At 52.3% G+C, this 19,867-nt stretch overlaps 1 protein-coding gene across 1 annotated transcript in view; it reads right to left on the bottom strand.

Annotated features, from left to right (window-relative positions):
- Window positions 1-19,867, bottom strand: part of CSMD1 (CUB and Sushi multiple domains 1) — a 1,293,618-nt gene that overhangs the window by 134,476 nt on the left and 1,139,275 nt on the right. The window contains exons 27-30 of the mRNA XM_039877340.1: window positions 14,197-14,527; window positions 9,124-9,262; window positions 5,714-5,901; window positions 1,407-1,601 (exon numbers count right to left, since the gene is read on the bottom strand). Of these exons, the coding sequence (XP_039733274.1) occupies window positions 1,407-1,601; window positions 5,714-5,901; window positions 9,124-9,262; window positions 14,197-14,527 (853 nt within the window). The remainder of the gene's footprint in view (window positions 1-1,406; window positions 1,602-5,713; window positions 5,902-9,123; window positions 9,263-14,196; window positions 14,528-19,867) is intronic.

Here is a 19,867-nt window from a genome sequence, read left to right as displayed (position 1 = left end):
GGGGGATGGGGTGGCGATGGCTGACCCGGGCAGGACTGTCTCTCAGCGGATGTTCCTCCAGGCGGAAGCAGGGCACGTCACACGGCCACCTGTCCCGGGTGACACGCGGGAGGGGAAGGGGGACCAGCAGTGACACGCACCGGCCTCCCCCATCCTCTGGATGATGCAACCTCCAGGTTAAGGCCACGGGTGTCAGGAAAGCCGAATCCACTGCCGGCTGCGACCTGGCCGACAGCTCGGTCACCTGCACCGAGGGCCCACGGCTGCCAGCTCTCCTGGCTCGCACACGGCTTCGGAAGCCTGAGAGGCCCCAACGCTGACTTCCCGGTCTCATTACTAGAGGACAAAACGATGGCCCTGGGGGTCATCGGAGAAGCCAAGAAGCGCAGAAGGTGCGCAGCAGGCCCGGGCGTTAGTGTGCGAGGCCGTTTTGATTCTCGTGCACTGATTTTTAGAGCACGCGTCTGGTCAGAAGGTACCGGTGCCATCGTGAGCTGGCCCGAGGGAAAAACGCGTTTGTCCTGTAAGTTCAGCGTCTCTAGCTACACCTGCCCTTGGGCTCACCCTGAGACAGCCTCAGGATCAGCTTTTCTGCCACAGCCCACGGGGCATTGTGCCTCCTTTTTAAGGTGTGCATGACGCCCAGAGTAACGGGGACAGGTCCAGGGTGTGTCCTCGGCTGGAGTTCTGTCTGTGGAGACGCCCATGACACCACCGACCTGACTGTGGCCATGGACCCAGCAGTGTGCCTTCTGCCCCTCCCGGGAGGGCCCCCACCGGGCACCTGCGGGCTGGCGCTCGTCACACGGGTCCATTTGTCAGTTCTTGAAGCTCCGCCTCCCCTTTTAATAGGTGATTTCATTAATTTAATACCTACCTAAGGGATCACCACGTACTGGTATGTGGGAGAAAAGACATTCGTTTTAGTATGTTACATGCGTGCATATGTGACGTATGTACACATTTATATGTACACACACACACACGGGGGGCAAAGGCACCCAGGGGGCGGGGCGGGAGCACCCACGGCTGTCAGTCAGCTCCACCCGTGGTGCCGAGGCCTGGGACGCCCGGCTGCCTAAGCTGGAGGAAAGCGGGTGCAGCCCCTGAGGACGGCTGGGACCCTCACTAATCCCATGGAGGGGGGGACGCCTGACCTGGTGCCACCACGGCCCACGAGCGACCCCACACTGACTGGAGGGCTCAGCACCACAGCATGAAGCCGCTCTGAAATGTGAGCTGGCACTCCGAGGGGGTCGTCACCAAGGGGGTCGTCGCCGAGGGGTCGTCGCCGAGGGGTCGTCGCCGAGGGGTCGTCGCCGAGGGGTCGTCACCGAGGGGTCGTCGCCGAGGGGCTGTCGCCCAGGGGGATCGTTCCTGAGGGAGGAAGCGGCTCCCACACGCACCGTGGCAGGAGGGCAGGGCGCGGTCCCAGGCTGGCTTCCCATCCGCTCCGATGACACACGTGATGGACGCGGGGTCCTCGGCCTCGTACCCGGAGTCGCACTGGTAGGTGACTGTGGAGCCGAGCTTGAAGTCGGCCCCAACCCTCGTCCCGTTCATCACATTCCCAGGGTCGAAACACGCTTCCCGTGGCTTCTCTGCAGAAGGAATGAAGCAAATTTCGTGAGGGCAAGGTCTCGATTTTTTGTTTGTTGGGTCGGTTGGTTGGACGCTTAACTTTTTTAATGCCTAGAACAAGGCCCAATCATGAGAAATTCTCAAAAAATATTTATTGATTGACTAATGACCAAGTTGCTAATTATCAAGCTAATAATTACATACACTAGAAATGATGGTCAAGTTAATAATTACCCAATTAATCAATGTCATAGAAAAATAGAACAAAAACTCAATAAAATTATATTCCTCATTTTTCAAACCACATTTTACTGCAGAATTGCTACTGAATTGCTTTCATCTTGGTAAAAACAACAGCAGCATTATTTTATACACTTACCTTTTCTTTGTGGATTTTAGTACGAAACCAGAGAAGATGCTTATGGACAAACCGAGCTTCATCTCTGACTTGCATGTTGGTCCCAGAGACGCGGGCTCACACTCAGGGAGGGGTCAGTCACAGCTGCGCCAGCCCAGGGCGTTCTCAAGCTCGTGGGGACAGGGGACGGAAGGCACATGTGCACGGGGCTCCGGCCAGCGCCACCCTCACCGGCCAGAGCGCACGTCGGCCTCAGTGGAGACGGAGCCCCGACCCGCAGGGCCCAGCGCTGCGTCTGCCATGCGCTGACCGCCCCGTTCCATCTCCATCGTGTCGGCTGCTCCACGGAGTGAGGGCCTACTACGCGCCAGGCCCCGAGCAGGCACACTGTGTGTCCCGCGCTACTCACGCCGCTCTGCAGGGCGAGCACTGTGCCGGGCCCGTTTTAAATGTGGAGCCTGAAGAAAAGTTACATCCCTTTCGGAGAAGACCCAGCGACCTGCCCAGCTGCGGGGCCAGGAACGAAGGCATCCGCCGAAGCCTCGTCCGCTCCCAAACGTAAGCTTACAATTGTCTTTATTTTCCTCTCAGGGTCTTGTTGCCGTGTAGCTAATTCCAGTTCTCTTTGGACAGACTCGGCATTTGAAACGTCCTATTTTCGACAGACTTCCCAAGACGTCTGTAAATGACAAAGACGTTTGCACATGCCTCTGCGTTTCATTTACGCGTCTCGACATTCCCTGCGCCGTCAGCAGCTCCCGGCGGTGACAGGAGCCCCGAAGCCGAGTCCTGCCGACTGTCGCGTGGTCACTGGAGGGGTCGCCTGAAACAACGTCTTCGTTTTTCAGCGTAAAGTTAGGAAACTGCTATTCGGTGCACACGTGCGTGCATTCGAGTGTGCGAGTTGCTCTCCGTTTCCGGTATAGGCTGCAGGGTGACTCGAGTAGGTAAAGCGAATGTTCCGGCTCTTTCGTCCGTGCCGGCTGCCGCACCTGCCGAGGGTCTGTGCCCTGCGCGCCCTCGCCGGCCGCAGAGGACGGAGCTCCTCACGCGTGGCAGCGTCTCGGGACAGTGTGAGCGGGAGGCCGAGTGATTTGATTTGGGGTTGCGATGCCGTTGACTGTGTTCACTGTCTGAGCTGCTCCTTCCTGCCTCCCCGTCTCCCGCTGGGCGCCACCACCTGGGCCATCCCGGGGGACTGCGGGCTCTGAAATCCCCTCGCCCGCCACCCCTGGCGATGCTCAAGGGCACGGCCTCTGCGGGGTCCTGCAGGAGACAGCGAGGCCAGCCCCGCCGTCCCCCACAGCAGGGATCCATGCGTCCACGGCAGCCAAGCGGATCTGCCCAGCAAGCGCTGGCTTGATCTATTATAATGATCTACTCTGCTATTTCGTTTATGTCCTTTGGTTAGAATGCTACACATATAAATGACTATCACACGTTGTATATTGATATATGTTCCCTTTTAACCAGTGCATATAATTATATACAAATGTATATATGTAAATGCATATTTATACTATATATTTCTTATAGAAACGTTTATATATATAATTATACACATTTTAATATAGAATGTTGTTTCTCTACTACAGATGTACAGTGATACGTCCGCGTGAGATCATGTCAAACCTTCGTGGCCACTAACGCGGCCGCTGTGAGGGTCTCAGCAAGGACCATGTGCTGCTCTGGGACCGGAGCTCCCAGTCACTCCACCGAAAACCTTCCTGGTTATTTCAAAGGGTACGTGACACTTTGCTAATTCTTTGTAGCGGCCCTAAAGGCCACGTAGAACACGAAGCATTTATTCTAGGCCTAAAAGGAACAAACGCACATGACCGTTTGTTCGTGAGCACCGAGACGGCTGTCCACGCGCGGCGGCCTCCCGTCACCCGCAGGGCCTGAGCACAGGGCAGCGCGGGCGCTCGTCCCGGGAACAAATTCTTCTCTGGTCAGAAAGCGAACATTTCTCCATTTGTGTCTACAGTGCAGGCCGGTGGCCCTGTCCGCCTTTTGGATCACGTCTTGTTATCAATGTCCTTTGTGTGGTTTTCTGTTCGGTTAAATGCCACCTCCACCATCTTCCGTGCCACTAATTTAGATTTCTGACAGTAAGTTTTTTTAAATTCCTCCAGATAAACCGCATCTAATCTTTTGGTGGCATTTACCCAGCTGTCAGTTCAGGACGTCTGTGACCAATCACGGCGCATCTCTGCTTACCGTCTGTCATACTGCCGAATCAGAGGACTTAATAGCATGGTGAGCTTTGCTGCTGCCCAGGTCCCTTTCGCTTAGGGACACCTCCAAGTGTCCCTCGCTGGGGCCCCGTGGACTGGCCGCCAGGTCCCAAGCCTGTCACTTAGCAAGAGAGCCCGCTGCTCCTTCCACGGGGAGCCGTGCCAAGGAGCTGGCCCGCGTCTGCCCCGACCGTGGAGTCCTGGACCGGCCACTCACCGCACTTCCACGGGCAGCATTTCAAATGCCAAGAGCTGCGGCCCACAGTCAGGTGGCTTTCTGGTCACCAGACGCCAACAGAAGAGGCCGCTCCTTCCTCCTCCCCCAGAGAGGCAGCTGCACCGTCACTCACCGCCCGCCCGTCCGTGGGGCCGTGGGCTGTAGAGGCCCCAGGGAGGCAGGTGGCCGGGCAGGTGATGACCCGTGCACACGCCTGTCCTGTGTCCTTTCTTGCTTGCTTTGTTTACTCATCTCAGAGTGGGCGTTGCCACGGGAAATGCACTTCGGCGAGTTCTCCGTAGTACAGAAGCTGTCGTGACACAGCGAACCCTAAAAACTGCCCTGCTAATTAGCCACGAACCCTAACAGACGCCATTCAAGGCACGGGGACCCCTCTGACTGCTGAATCGTCTACATTTTATATCGTACATTTTCGTAAAGATCAATAAGTTGGTAGATTTTGCTGTTTTAGGGGAAACAGATTATTTTTCTGCTTAAACTCATATAAAGAAATGCAAATCTTTGGAAGCGTTAACAGAGATGAAATCTATATTTATTTTACAAGTCTAATAACTAATAAGTTCAAATAAATTTTTATAACGCACTCACTCCTGTGAATTGGGGTTTTTAAGTCCTTTTCTCTGGTTCTTTGTAAATTCTTCTGTATTTTCTTTGTTTGGTGAAGAAATGGATTAGAAAATAAAACACGTTTTTTCTCATGGACCTAAGAGCAAAGTGCTCAGTTAAGGACTTTTTGTTTGGGTGTGTCTGCTTGCTTTCTCTGGCCGTTGGTGACAGAGGTTGGTGGGTCCCAAATGGAGTGGGAGGCACCTGTCTGGTGACCAAAGGAGAAAGCTGTGACCTGGCTGAGCTTCTTGTCCCAACGATGCCTAATGGGGTTGGGGTGGGCGGGAGACTGGGAGGGAAGTGGACGTTTCACACTGAAAGATACTGAAGTTACGCTAAGCCGTTTCCAGGTACTTAACTCTGGTCATCCTGAAGAAACAAATTCGAACGTACTAAAACACATCTTAAAAGCATTCTTACATATCATCAGATGCTTCATTGCACAAACCAGTTTATTTTTGAACGGTCACGAATTTGATCAAACACTTCCTCTCTTACATTTTTCTTTCGGCCAAGGTGGAGACATGTCTGGAACCTTCTCCACTGGGGAGACCGCCCTCCCTCCCCACCCGATGCGGGTGACGTCAGCGTTTACGGGTTAGACAGACGGGCACGAGGCCAGGGAGACACACGCACAGCTTGGACGACTCTGGCACGGATTCATTCACACTCGCACGATGCTGATCACAGTACCTTTAAACTCGATGGCGAAGCCGGACAAGCCCACGGAGGCGTCGCTCCGAAACGCCAGAAAGAGGCTGTTCCCGCTGCTCTCGATCCTGTCCGGGGCCTGGGCGCCCTGGAAGCTGCCGATGAGCGGGCTGTTGGAGCTGTCGCCCTCGTACACGTGCAGGAAGTCGTAGCTGGGCTCCATGTTGAAGCTGAGGACAAGCACACGGCCGTCAGGTCTCGCGGCTCGGGGCGCACAGCGACCGCGTGAGCTTTTGTGCGTTTTTTTATAATTAGGACCATCCAAAAGGCAGCTAGAGTGATGGCTTGTCAACATGGCAATAAACAAAAAACATCGACGGTGACAGACGCTATTGTGATCTCACGTAGCGACTACCACGCTCCTTTTGGCCGGCAGTGGACGTGGGCGACAGGGTGGAAAGTCGGGGTTTTGTAAGCACGAGCACGGCTTCCGAGACCCCAGTGGGCGCCCGACGCCAGGACTGGCCCGAACCCTACAGATACCGCTGTTTGCTGTCTGCACACGCCCAGCATTCAGGAGTAAGAAAACAGAACACCTTCAACTCTGCGCCACGGTTAAAGCTACGGGGCGCTGTCCCTCGCTGGCCAAGTCTGGTCCCTGGGCACCCAGACGGCTACGGAGAGACTAACGGGCAGGGAGCACCTACGGCCTGCAGACCCTGGACAGAGGGACCCGTCACAGCCGGGGCAGGACGGAAAGGGACGGTGCGAGAGACTGCATCCCAGCACTCAGACAGGCAATTTTAAACGTATGAACTGTTTAGTTCTGGAATTTTCCATTTAATATTTTCGCGCCTCAGTTGACCGTGGTTAATGAAAGTGTAGAAGAACCAGGGCACGGGAAGCAGGCAACGCGCACGCCCTGGGGGGGGCTGGGGGGCCCTGGTCTGTCCGTCCGACAGGCTCCCGAGAAGAAGGGGAGGGAACTGGAGGGGCAGCGGAAGCAAGACACACACATGCCCTGGGGGAGGCTTCACTGAGGGGGGGGGCCCTGGTCTGTCAAATCTGACCTGCTCCCAGAAAGGTGGACTAGGAGTGCAGGAAGCAGGGAAACCTTTGCGCCCTGGGGGAGGCTGGCCCTGGTCACAATCCGTCGACAGGCTCCCTGAAGGTGGACATGGACTGGCTTAGCACGGAGCGGCCACCGGGAACCGTGACCCCCGGGATCCGTCGGAGCTGCCGTTGCCCTTGGAAGGCTTTGCAGGGGCGTCATTGAGCCCGATGACGCTGTGCCCTAGTAAGTGACACAGCTAACCGTTATAGGTCATTTTTGCACACTGGACCTACAGCGAGGCCCTGGAAACAAACCAACATGTTCTAACTGTTCTGTCTTGTTGGAGGGACCTGTCTTGTTGGAGGGACCGCCGTCCACGCATTGGAGCCTGGAGTGAAACTTGGCTTTGCTGATGGTTTCATCTGTGGAACGGGCCTAATCCTGCGAACGCGGTCTGCACAGACCTGTGAGCCTGTGAGAGGCCGGCGTCTGGCCCAGCTTCTAACCACACTTCGTCTGAGTTCCAGTGTGTGAGTGTCACTGGCCCCGCTGAGCACAGGCCGAGTGATGAAGCACCCCCTCCCCCGCCCCCTGAGGCCTGAGCAGCAGGCGAGTCAGGGAGCTCAAAGCGCTCCAGGCCAGCCATGCTCCATCTTTACTGCTAGTGACCCACCCTGCGACCCCCCACTCCGCCCCACAAACGCCACCTGACTCAGTCTCGCTGGGTCTGGGGAGTCGAACCTGCCCCGCCCAAGACTTGTGGCTTCCTCCTCCTCCTAAGTGCGTCTGCCTGCAGAGCCCCCAGATAACCTCCCAGCACACTCAGATGTCGTATCTCAGACAAAGTCACAGGTCTGTGACTTTTCTGTGACATTGGGTCAGCTAATGATTCAGAAAATCTAAGAGTTGGATGAAGACTTAGAGATTTTCTAGTTTCAGCTTCTTGCAGAAACGTGTGTAAAGTGAAGAGGAGAAGTATTTGTATAAACTGCCTTCTATATTGGGGTCCCCATCCCCAGGGCTGTGGACCGGTACCCTCTGTGGCCTGTCAGGAACCGGGCCGCACAGCGGGAGGTGAGCGGCGGGCGGGCAAGCGAAGCTCCATCTGCATCTGCAGCCGCTCCCAGCGCCGGCACCACCGCCTCGGCTCCGCCTCAGGCCACCAGGTGTTAGGGTCTCATAGAAGCACCTGTCCCTGGTGCCACAAAGGTTGGGCACCGCTGGTCTATGTTACAAACTGCTCTGTACTTTGGGAATCTTGATACTCAGCGCCTGTGACACAGCGGAGGGTGGGCAATCCCCACCGACAGGCTCCCTGTCCTCTGGAAGGCTGCTCGGTGTCCGTGCTCCTTGGACCTCTTGGCACCAGAGGCTCCTGGCATTTCACCGGAAGTGTTGCTAGAATCTAGCGTGAACGAAACCACAAAGGCGCCTAAAGATATAGCCGGCAGCCCGCTGGTTTCCGTAATAGCTGAGCGGCATAACAAAGTTTTTAGCATTTGGTAAATGTAAAGCAGATTGAGCAAATTCAGGACGCGAGGGCTTGTCAGACTGCTTGCAATTCAGAATCACGGAGGTTGAAAATCACACTGACTGGGATCTCATCAGTGAGAGGAGGGCATCACAGCCAGGCCTGGGGCGTCGCACAAACATCTCGGGGGAAGGGGACGCGTGCCGTGGGCAGGCGCATCAATGTACGGACTCCGCTTTGTCCTGGGTGGTCGACAGACCACTCGTCTTTAAAATACCACTTGTCGTAGTTCGAAAACCAGAATATAAAGTTGGAAAAGGCTTTGGGATTTTAAAAAAAAGCAATTGTCATATACCGGGTATTAATAACGTGATAGTTCTAGAGAATTTATTTTATAAAAGAATCATCATATTTTCACTTTCCTCATCTGGTTTAGCAAAAAGGAGTTTTAGCCAATTTGTTTAGAGACAAATGTCTCGTAATTCAGACTCTGCGGCAACCAAATTTGGGGAAGCCTTCATTTTTGAAGCTCCGACAAGTCATGACTACCTTACTGACCACAGAGCCACCTTGGGGACGCCAGAGGAGATGTAGCTGGACATGGATCCCCATCATGTGTCCAGAGGGGCGCGACCCGCGGACAAGAAGTCCCAGTAAGCATATCGCTTCTTTATTGGCCGCCTCAGGGTGAACGCGGCGTGTGCAGAAAGTATTGAGCGCCACCTGCGGCCTCATCACGTGAGCCCCAGCACGAGCAAGACGCTCCCAACAAGACAACATCCTTCCACAGGTGACATCTGGCAGCCCGACGCCGGGCCTGTCAGCTCTGGCGCACACGAAACCGGAGGCCCTGGGAAGGGGTAGGTCATTTCTAGGTGCGACATTTACGCCCCATCGCAGAGAGCGGCTCAGCGAGAGAGTCGGTACCTTTTGAATTTCAAGGCGACGACGAAGTCCGGGTTCACTTGGATCCTCCAGTCGCATTCTTTTCCGGGAGGATATGGCTGTGGGTAGTTGGGTGACAAAATCACACCAGCTGGGCCAGTCAGGTTCCCGCCGCACGCAGCTGTCACAGAGGGGGGCATTCGGGAGAGAGAATAATGTCAGAGTGAGCTGAGGTGTCGCACGTCCTCACAGACACCACGTGTCGGCTCATCAGACGACTACCCAGCTGAAACTTTAGGGCCCTGCACGTGTCCCTTGCTAATGTTAACGAACTTGACATAAGGCCCCATCTCGTTTTGGGGGAGAGTTGTCCCCTGCTGGCTAATGTGGTTTACTTCCTGTCATTTTAAGCTCTACCCGGTTGCAGTGGACAGGCAGCCACGCGCACCTGTAACGCACAGGGTACCCGCCCCAGTGAAACCTGGGTAGAAGGACGAACCCACGAACGTGACCTCATGGTGGTGTTAACGCTTTGGCCGTTTCTATGCCTCACGACTCATTGCTCACTCATCCTGGGAAGGGCGCTTCGCGGGGTGCAGTGACTCTCTATCTTTTGCTCACAGCTACGATCGTGAGAAACGTTCAGGAAGTACTTGCTGAATAAATCAACACATGTCATTCCGTATACTTCTCACAGTCCTCTGAGACGTGTAGGGCTCGCGATATTTTCCTCGCATTTCAAAATGACAAAAGCTAACACACCGTTTAGTGATGTCTCGGCAAACGCATCCGGAACGCAGCGGAGCTAGAACATTGATCTCTAAAAACACGATGTGATCACGATGCTCAGGATACTTTACGATGAGAGAGAAGCGTTTTAGGCGATGACAATACATTTAGTTTGTTTCTGCAGTGAACGCATTTTAATTAAACGTGTTCGCCTTTATGTTAGTAAGTTAATAATTATGTAGTTCAGGGCGGATAACAGGCAAGGCGATTATTGTTCTTGAACCTGAAAATGGTTGGGACTGTTTCATTTATTAGACAGGATTCCTGTTAAATTTTCCATCACATGCAAAGTGGGAACACACCGTGAAATTCTTAAGTATTCCCATTTTGCATATAAGCAGAAATATGCTAGGCTTAACGTTATTCATCTCCAATACTGTGCTTTGTCGCTGAGTTGTTTTTAAAAATCGCCCCAATTATATTATAGTATCCCCCCTCAACTATATATCTTCGTCCACCCCATTGATCATTTAGGAAAAAATGTAAGTAGAGAAAGATATATCCTAGTGGATGGTTTTTTTCCACATATGCCAAAAAATGACTTTTTTATAACTAGGATGAAAGTACGTGCTTTGCAATTTTCTGTGATGAGCATGTATTTAAATACTCACTCGACGCACCTGAAAACTTAATTTTCCACAAGAACTCTAACAGATTCTAGGACTTTCAGCTATAATTTCAGTCTCATCAAAGGCAAACTCTGAATAATAGCATAGAAAAATCTTTATAATGAATTCTTCAGCTATACACTCGAGAGTAACATGATGTCATTTTCCCACGCTGCCCTAGGAGGCGGTTTTATTTTAAGAAACCGTGTGGACAGGTTTGTCTAGCGGGCTCTCTCGGGACAGCGGAAGCCCATGCTGGCAGCAGGGAGCAAAGGAGGGGGGGACAGGCACTGGAGGGAACAAGGTGCCAGGGTGAGGAGAGGCCGCTCCAGGCAGAGAGAAAAGATGACAGATTCAGGACACGGGCTACGGGCACCGTCGGCAGGGAGTTCCGGATGAGACTCAAATGCGGATTGGAAAGCAGCGCGGAGAGAGCTTGTCTGCTGCCCAGACCCGGGGGGCACCCCCTGAGGGCGTCGGGAAGCGTCCCCGAATCCAGTAGCTGTCAGGCTGCGTCCATGTTCTTTTGTGGCTGGTGCTCCCCATCTCGGTTTCACCTGATTTTAATTAAAGAGCTTGCGACATATGCTGGGTAGGATTAGAACACGGTATAAGAGGCGAGTCAGCCCCCCTGGGAAATCCTCCCGCGGGAATGGCCGCAGAGATGACATCCACAAACTCACATCCCCGCGGCACCCCCTGCTGACAGCTTGGGGCCCCGCTCCCCAAGGGTGCTGACGACCCGGGCACCCAGGGCTGAGGCTGGACCCCTGGAGGGAGCATGTCGCTACCTCTGCACGGATCACTTCAAGCTCCTCTCCCTCAAGTGGGGCGAGAGGGTCTCGGAACAGCCTCCTCGTAGACTGGGCAGGTGCTGCCACCAAACAAATATCCACAAACTTGGGATAAACCTTTTTGAGGATTTGGACCCAGAGGAAGGGTATTGGGGGTTACGTGAGAAAGTTAAAACGATGGAGATTTCCGGGCCCGCTCTGCTCATTGTTGGAAGGCAGCGAGTGTCCTCTGGTCTGCAGAGTTCGCTTCTTAAGACTCTGCTGAAAATGCCAAAAGGAGCTGCCTCCACCTCTGGCGTCCGTGGGGGAGTAGAGAGTGAGGTACCCGAGCGGACGAGGAGAAGAACGAGCGAACGACAGGCTGCTGAAAACATGTGCGACGCAGAAACAGGTGGGGGGTCGAGATTTTATAAACGGGAAAGCGAGAGAAAGAACAGCGAATAAGAAGAGAGAAAACACTAATAATGAGAGAGAAGAAAGGCGTCAGCAGGCCAGCCAGGAAAAGACAAATTCTAACAGCCAAAAGGAATACGAGATCATGCAGAGTCGAACCTCGCTGTTAATTTAAAATGCCCATCAAAACACCAAGACGTCATCACTTTCTGCTCTACCGAATGACGAGATTAAGAAATGTCGGATGCACTGCTTTTTCTTGGTCAAGAGAAACAGACACTCACACACGGCCGATGGCCACGCCAGTGGGTGTAACTTTCTGAAAGTTCTGAAACATGTTTTTAAAGCCCGAGAAATGTTCTACATGTGTGTAGAACTATGTCACTCATAAATAACCATGGGTGTGTTTGCAAGAGCGTTCATGGCAGCGGTCTTCACAGCAAGGACAAGCTTGACACCACCTAACTGCATGAGAAGGGGCTGGTGGCCTCCCTGTGGCCCAGCCAAACAGAGGCACCGTGTGGGCACTCAAACCAGCTGGTAGAAAACACACAACATGAAAACGATGCCTATCGTGCCCTGGTAAGGAAAAAGCACAATTTGCAAAATAGTCGAGTAGGATGCTGTCATTTAGAAATGCTTAAAAAACAGACTATAAATACATAAAATAATTATAAAGTTTACTGATGCATGTTTATGTTTACAGTAATTGCCTTCAGCTGAAGAGACGTCAGTTTTTACCTCCTCTTTTTTTAACGATAGTTTATAAAACTTCTGCAATAAACGTATTAGTTTTTAAATAAGGAAAACTTTAAAACATAAACTAAAAAGGTGTCTCGAATCAGCAGAATAGAATTTCCGTGAGTGAGCATTAAGTCGGGGTCAGTGGACACCCTAAGGGACATGGTCCTGACAGGACAGAGCCTCGTTTCTGGGGGGAAATGTTTACAATGTGGAAAAGGATCATGTCCACTTATTCTCACACAGCCGTCTCGCTGTCATGTAACGCTTCTGTGGCAGCGGTTTGGCCGCCAACATAGTTGATGCGCATTGCCTGCAGGTGACTTTAGCTTGTCCTTGGAGCTGATATGCAGGACGCCTGAGGTCTGACCTCTTGTCTTTGCTGGGGACAGGTTACCTCGTCACCAGTCAAAACTAGGTAACTAAGAGATGAACCCATGAAAGACGACCGAGTCCTTGAAAATATGGTCACATTTTATAAGAGTTTAAATGCACGTCCACTGCAAAATTACTTTTAGGGGATTAACTGCTTGTTGCATTGCTTTTGAATGTACGTCCCCATATGTTTAAAATCATGCAAAATGGGGACCACAAATGTCTTTTCTTATTTAAAAATAGGCCAATGGTTTACTGTGATTGCTGCATTTATAGGTAATTCTACCACTTGACAGAAGAAGCAGGTGGAAAACTGCCCAGTCTCCTGGCGACTCAGCTTGAGATAGAAAACAAGACCAGGCACACCAAAGCCACGCTGTGAAGGCGGCCGACGGCGGGGACCGCGCAGCCCTGTGACAGGCGGACGCGACAGCCCGCGGGCTACCACAGCCCCGCCCCCGCCAGAACACGGTCAGCACGTCTCATAAGCCGAGGGCTGCATGTCCCCGCTCGACAGGGCCCCCAGGACCTCTCCACTGCTGCGTGTGACAATAAAAGCCATTTAAGGTGACAACCCCCCTCGAGGTCCCGCTATGGCCCGTGAACTATGTGCTTATCATTGTATCACTTTCTCCCTTCGCAGATTCATTACATTTTGTATTTTTTCAATCAGATTATATAAAGTACGGATTAAACTATGACAGTTCATTAAGATAATAAAGTTTAGCAGAGTTTCTTTTTAACATTAAGGTGAAGTACGATAAATGGTATTTATGGCAAAATACTTAATTGAATGAAAGGAATGTCGACGTGTAACTACTGTTTTATATAAAAATATGCCTTTCCCTAAAACTACATTTGTGATAGAGTATCTTGGATGGTTATTTAAACTAAAGTCTGCAAAACCAATTGCCATCCTTTTAATAAGGTCAAACTATTAAAAAAAAAATAGCGGATTTCAGAAACAACTTTCTCTTTTTTGTCTAACATTTTGATAAACTCAGTATAATTTCTAGTTTTCAGAATTCTATTAAAATGTAGCGATATAGAAAAACCATCTAAAAAGAGAAAGTACTTTTTACTGAGTAGGTTACGCTTAAGGGCATATTTCTGTATTAAAAATTAGAATAGCGAGGTCAGGGTTATGCATTTTCCGCCACCCGGAATTGTAAATTACAGTAATTCGACCCATATTTTTACAAGATTTGTTAAGGATAGGAAGTGTTAGGTAAATGTCAATTACTGTATATTAAGGAAACTGCCTCCTTTATTTCAGCTAATAAAATAGAGTGGAAAGGTTCCCAATGAAATTTCAGTGGTTTCAGAGAACCAGAGCGCGCGCGAGAGACGCTTAAGAGACACCTGCGGAGCGCTGCCAAGCGAGCGGCCCTCGCCGGCTCTCCGCGGCGCGGTACCTATGCACGTCGGGGGGTCCGGCTGCCAGAAGAAGCGGCTGTCCAGCTGCACACACGTGATTTTGGCTTGTCCTTGGAGCTGATAGCCAGGGTCGCACTGGAAGGTGACAGCGTCTCCGGGCTCCCTGCTGTCGCCATAGCGGGAGCCGTTCTGAGGCATTCCCGGGTCGTTGCAGGTGGACGCCACGGACGCTGCAAAGACAAGACGACAGCAGGTCACGTGCGGGGCGCGCACAGCGCTCTCGCCGGCACCGCGCACCGTCCGGCCACACGGGGGCGCGCTGGGCACCGGCCCCGCACTGCGCTTGCTTGGGACCGATGCTTGCAGAATCTTGTCGCAAACGCAACCGGTTACGAAAGGTCAAGGAGTTGCATCGTGCTGAAGTTAGCACGCACTCACACGCACACACACACACAGAGACACACACACGTTCCCATCTGACTTTTTTCATTAACAATACCTCAATCAAAATGCACACCACGACTGAAATTTATTATTTTAACATGTCATTGTTTTAAACTTTCTTTCATTGTACTTCTCTATTATTGTTTTGTTCACACGTAGTCCGCCATTTACACAGTGTATCGTGACATACTCATATTTATATTCTCTTTTGTCATTTAAACTCTTACAGTCTTATCTGATAATAAATCCAGCATCTTATGGGAACTGAAGTTTCCGAGATTTGAACTTGCACTTCTGTTCTTGGGACTTGACCTGTAGAGATTCTCTGAGATCTGCTCTGAAGGTGCTTCATGCCGAGGGCTCACACTCCCTGCGCCGTGGGCCCGGGGCACGAGGCGTGTCTACCGGCTTACGGCAAACCCTCAGCTGGAGGCACTCTGGACCAAGCAGATGGCGTGCGGTTACGAGTTCTACATATCTATGTTTAGATCCCTATTCCCATTTATCTACCTCTCTGTCATCTGTCATTTATCTGTCTCCCTCCCTCCCTCCCTACCTACTTACTCTCTCTCCCTCTCTCTCTACCTGTCTATTTCTCTTCCTCTCTCTGTGTGCTGCTTTCTCTCTCTCCATCTTGCCCTCTCTGCCTATTCTCCCTTATACTGCGAGCAGGGCCCCTGTGGAATTCTAGCTGTAGCGAGGGCACCCAATCATACTGCCAATATCAGAAAGGTCTTAGACTTCGCTTCTCATTCCCTAGGCCAAGGGGACTCTCGAAAGGGAAGCTCGGCCACCAGGGAGCAACCGACGGATGCCAGCAGGACAAAGCCAGCTTCAGAGCTTCGTCACCTTTCTACATATCACATCATTTTGGGGACTTTGAGAATTCCTCATTTTCTTGCAGGCTCGGTGATGCATTTTAAAAGGCTACAACGAATTTCGCCCAGCACTTTGAGTGTGCTTTCAGAGGATCATTTCATTCTGCCACACTGGGCACTGACGCCCTCCATGACACTTACATCTGAACAGCGGGGTGTCGGGCATGGCACACCTGTCACCATCACAGTGGCTGTTACGAGTGCCAGCGCTGCGAGGGGGAGATTTTACTTGGAAACGGAGTTCTCAGTGCACATCACAAAGGAAAGAGGTGCTTGGGGTTCAGAGCTGGTTCTGGGCGGGGGAGGGGGACAAGGATGGGAAGCTCCACACCTGAGCCACCGCAGGAGAGCGTGGAGGGTCCCACTGCCACCCGCAGCGAAAGTCAGAAGACAGGGCAGCGAGCGAGCTCGTCGCCCCGAAGCGGAAGGGCCTAGTGGTGGGATGAAGGTGGACTCGAGCACGCAGAGCCGATGGTGAGGAGGTCACGGCTGTAGCCACACATTTCCTCATGCAGGACAGTATGTCGCCAGCATCACGGCCAGAGTCACAAGCAGGCGGCCACCACCCAGGCAACACGGTGGTGCTCGTGGTGAGCTGGCATCGGACACGCGGCCCTGAGTTTACCACTCGCGTGTAATGTCTGCCTACACTCGACCTTTGCCAAGATTCCTCTGGGCTTCAGAAAACGAATCATAAGAAATCCTAGTGCCCATTTATAGTGCTGTCCATGGTGCTGAGTCCCACACCCTCGAAGGAGCTCGTCCTTGACTCGAATGGCGGGCACACATGATTACGTGTCCACTTCCAAATGATCATTTCTGTCAGTTACATATGTAGCATTAACATAATTAAAATAAATACAGAGTATTAAAGAGTTGTTTCATTTTTTCATTCTTTAATTATTACATAGTAATATTTGTAGTAAACATTCATAGCAATATTCATGTAACGAAATAAGTGCATGGTGTTGAAATAAATTAATAAAAAAAATTTAGAAGGAAGCCAAGGGGCTCAGGGACAGAAACCTCCCTGTTAATTTTAAAAATATATATGTTTCTATTACTTTCCAATCTTTTATTCAATATTTATTAAAAACAGCCACATTACCCAATAAAGGAGCGGTACACAAAGGTGCCCTGACTTTGTGCACATGGAGTAATTTCAGAGGACACGTCAGCCTCGCAAAGCAGGTGTCTGCAGTGTGTTTCTGGGAGCTGTGATCAGCAGGCGCCAGGCACCCCAGCTTCCGCTGACAGTGTCCCGCCGCACAGAAAGGAGCGAGGTTCAGAGAGGTCCTATGGTGACGAAGCCCGTTTTCTAAAAAACTAGTTTAATTTTATGAAATCTAGAGTACCTAAATTTATGTAATCACAGAGCACATTTTTCCCAACAAACCTTTTAAAATCTTTCCAAATAAAGACGCACAGACGTTCGGTACGTGACACGCCGGCTCGCCCTAATGGTTGCGTGTCCTTTAATGCTATGAGGTCTAATTCATTTTTGAAATTACATTTTCAACTTTTAAACTGAATTTCCATTTGGAATATTAATAATAATAATAGAGAGCTCCATTAAAAAGCCATATGCCCATATATATGTTACATAATAAACAGAAATACTGCATCTGGATAATTAGCCAAGCTGAGGACAAGGGCAGAAGAACGTGAGCTGCAGTAAAATGGTCCTGGGCTGTGCTCAGACGGGACACGGGCCTTTGCTCACGCGGCTCAAAGATTATTTGAAATTACCAGTGAAGTGACCGCTAAGGCTTAGTCAAACGGGAATGAAGCCCAAACTCGTTTTCCTTTCAGAATTACGAACAGAAATAAAAAGTTCCTCAGGTTACCTAAATAAACTTGAAAAAACAGCAAGACTTGAGAAGGAACAGAGCAAAACAATTTTAAACAACGCAGCGGGAGAGAAGCGTGTCGCTCGGTCCCTCAAGAAGAGTCATTTCATTGTCCCCGGGCCACTACGACTTGCGGGAAGGTGTTCCTGGCAAAGGCAGCGGACCCGTCCAGAGACAGGGACCAAGGCCCCCCGGGCCGTCCCTCTGGGCTCGGACACTGCTTCTCCTCCATCCGGGCCACCCGGAGGCGTCGACGGAGCACAGGACGGTTTTCCTCGTGATTCTTTTCTTTTATGTGCCACGACATACCTTTCACTCATTTTTCTCTTAAATATTTTTTCTCCAAATGGGATTTTTGTGACTCTGAACCTTCCTAGTCTCTTGTCATAAAAAAATAAAAGAAGAAAAATAAAAAAGATTTTTTTTTGGATGCTCCATCTTCTCCCTTTATTACCTTGGAAGGAGAAGGTGCTGGACCTCGGCTGACGAATAGTGTGTTTGCCAACTTCCCACAGAGTCCCGGGACACTTCGAGTCCTAAAGACACGTTCTGCAGCCCAGTGCAGCGCAGAGTTGTCCCCACTACCTGTCCTCCGGATCCGGTCAGTGGGGGACGGTCCAAGCACGTGCTCCACTTAACCTGGAGGCCAGGGCCCCGCCCGAGTGGGTGCCCAAGGCGCTCTGACAGCTCGGGGCCACTGCGTAAGGGCCTGGCCTGGACGCGAATCCCTTTCCAATTACAGTCAGCCATTGCCGACCCTGGGGACCCTCTGGAAAATATATGTCAAGTTGTGTTCTTTCTACATTCTACACAAACAAAAATCATGAACTTGGGCCACGTCCTATTAAATGCATAAAGTCCTCCTTGCATTTTTGGGAACATCATGTAAGACTATATTTATGGGACAACGTGGATGCACCCCGAGGGTATTATGCTAAGTGAAATGAGGCCTGTGTTGGGCTCGGTGAGACAATTCTTGGGGGCTGCCCTTCTTCTTTCAGTTGCTGGAGTCAGCTGGTACAACCTTAGAACCCAGGGGGCCACTTGAGCTGTCCTCTCCGTCAGGCGAACGCAGGGCAGGGCCCCGCTGCCCTGGAGGAGGGCCACCTTTGGTTTTGACAGGGACAGCCCTTCTAAAGGTCAGCTCCTCCTGGGGAGGAGCGTTTAGCTTGCATAAGCATCCTTTGTGTGTGGGGGGTACATGTCCAGCCCAGTGCAGGAGATTCTACATGAGGGAGGGGTGCGGGGGCACCTCGTCCCAGGTCACCACTCAGAGGGGAAGTCAGGGGGACAGGATGAAGCCGACACAGTCTGGACAGGAGAGCGTTGGCAGAGGCGGGCTGAGTCGGCCTTGAAAGTGGCTGAGGGTCTGAGCCTCGTGGGACCCTAGCGGGTGAGCTGACAAGAGCCCGTTCTTTGGGGAACAAGGATGAAGGATGAGAGTGGACATTCCAGCTCCGGGCATCCTCGGACACCCACGGAGGCGGACGGAGGCGACATCAGTGTTTGAGGCTCACAGCGCAGGGCGCACGGAGTCACGCGGGCTCCCAGGCGGGGCGCTCAGCCCTGCCGCCCCCAGGGCCCGACCCCGGCGGAGTGTGCAGGCCGTAGCTTTGGCTCTCGGACACGTCGAGGTGCTGACAGGGGCAGGAAGGGGTTTCAGAGATCTGTGTGCTCGGGAGGAGAGTGGCCACCACGTGATTTTGTTTGTGAAACAGACCGTAGCGTCACGAATTAATTCCTGGATTAAATAATTACTCATTTGCTACTTTTCCATCTCTGCGAACAGCACACAAGGGCAGCAGAAGACGCCATCCCGAAACGTGCCTCTTTGGCAGAAGGAATATTTTAAGCTGATTATTTTGAAAAAACAACAGAAACAGGAGAAGCTCTGAAAACAGAGTCCAAGGTCCCATTTTCTGAGAGAAATGAAGGGAAATCCTGCTTGCGAGGGGGTCCCCTCTCTGCACCCCCTCTCTGCACCGGGAAGAGCACCTGCGCTGGGGGGGTACAGAGCTGGGAGGGAGTGGTGGGCGCTGGGGGTACAGGGCGAGGGAGACAATCGGAGGCCAGAGCTGGGGCGGGCTGCAGAGAGCGTCCGACCTGCGCATCTCCGCGGTGGCCGCGAGGCTTTCGGATGCTGCGCGCGCAGGACACGGGGAGAAGGGGCGCCGCGGTGGGCAGGGCTCCTCCACCGCGTCTCACGCCGTTGTCCGAAAGTGGGACAGGAAACCAGTGAAAGCGAACCGAGGAGCTCCGCGGGCCAGGGAGGGGTCAGCGCACGGAAACGCACGCGTCTGGGGGGCGGAGAGATTGGGGGTGCGTTGCTGGGCTGTGGACCCGAGCGCCCTGGTCTCTTAGGGGCCGGCCTGGCTGCGCCCCGAGTCCCAGCGACGACACGCGCACCCGCCACGTCGGCCACCGCTTTGTGACATGCTGTCACCTTCCCAGCGTGAGGGAGGGCCCTGTCAGCACGAGCTCGGGCACCGCGGGCATCCCTGCCTGCATCCCTGCCCCACATCCCTGCCCGCATCCCT

This window comes from Pteropus medius, unplaced genomic scaffold (genome assembly GCF_902729225.1).
Source record: "Pteropus medius unplaced genomic scaffold, Ma_sr-lr_union100, whole genome shotgun sequence".
Taxonomy (NCBI): domain Eukaryota; kingdom Metazoa; phylum Chordata; class Mammalia; order Chiroptera; family Pteropodidae; genus Pteropus; species Pteropus medius.
The sequence above is the reverse complement of the archived record's forward strand: the minus strand, read 5'-3'. Positions and strand labels throughout refer to the sequence as shown.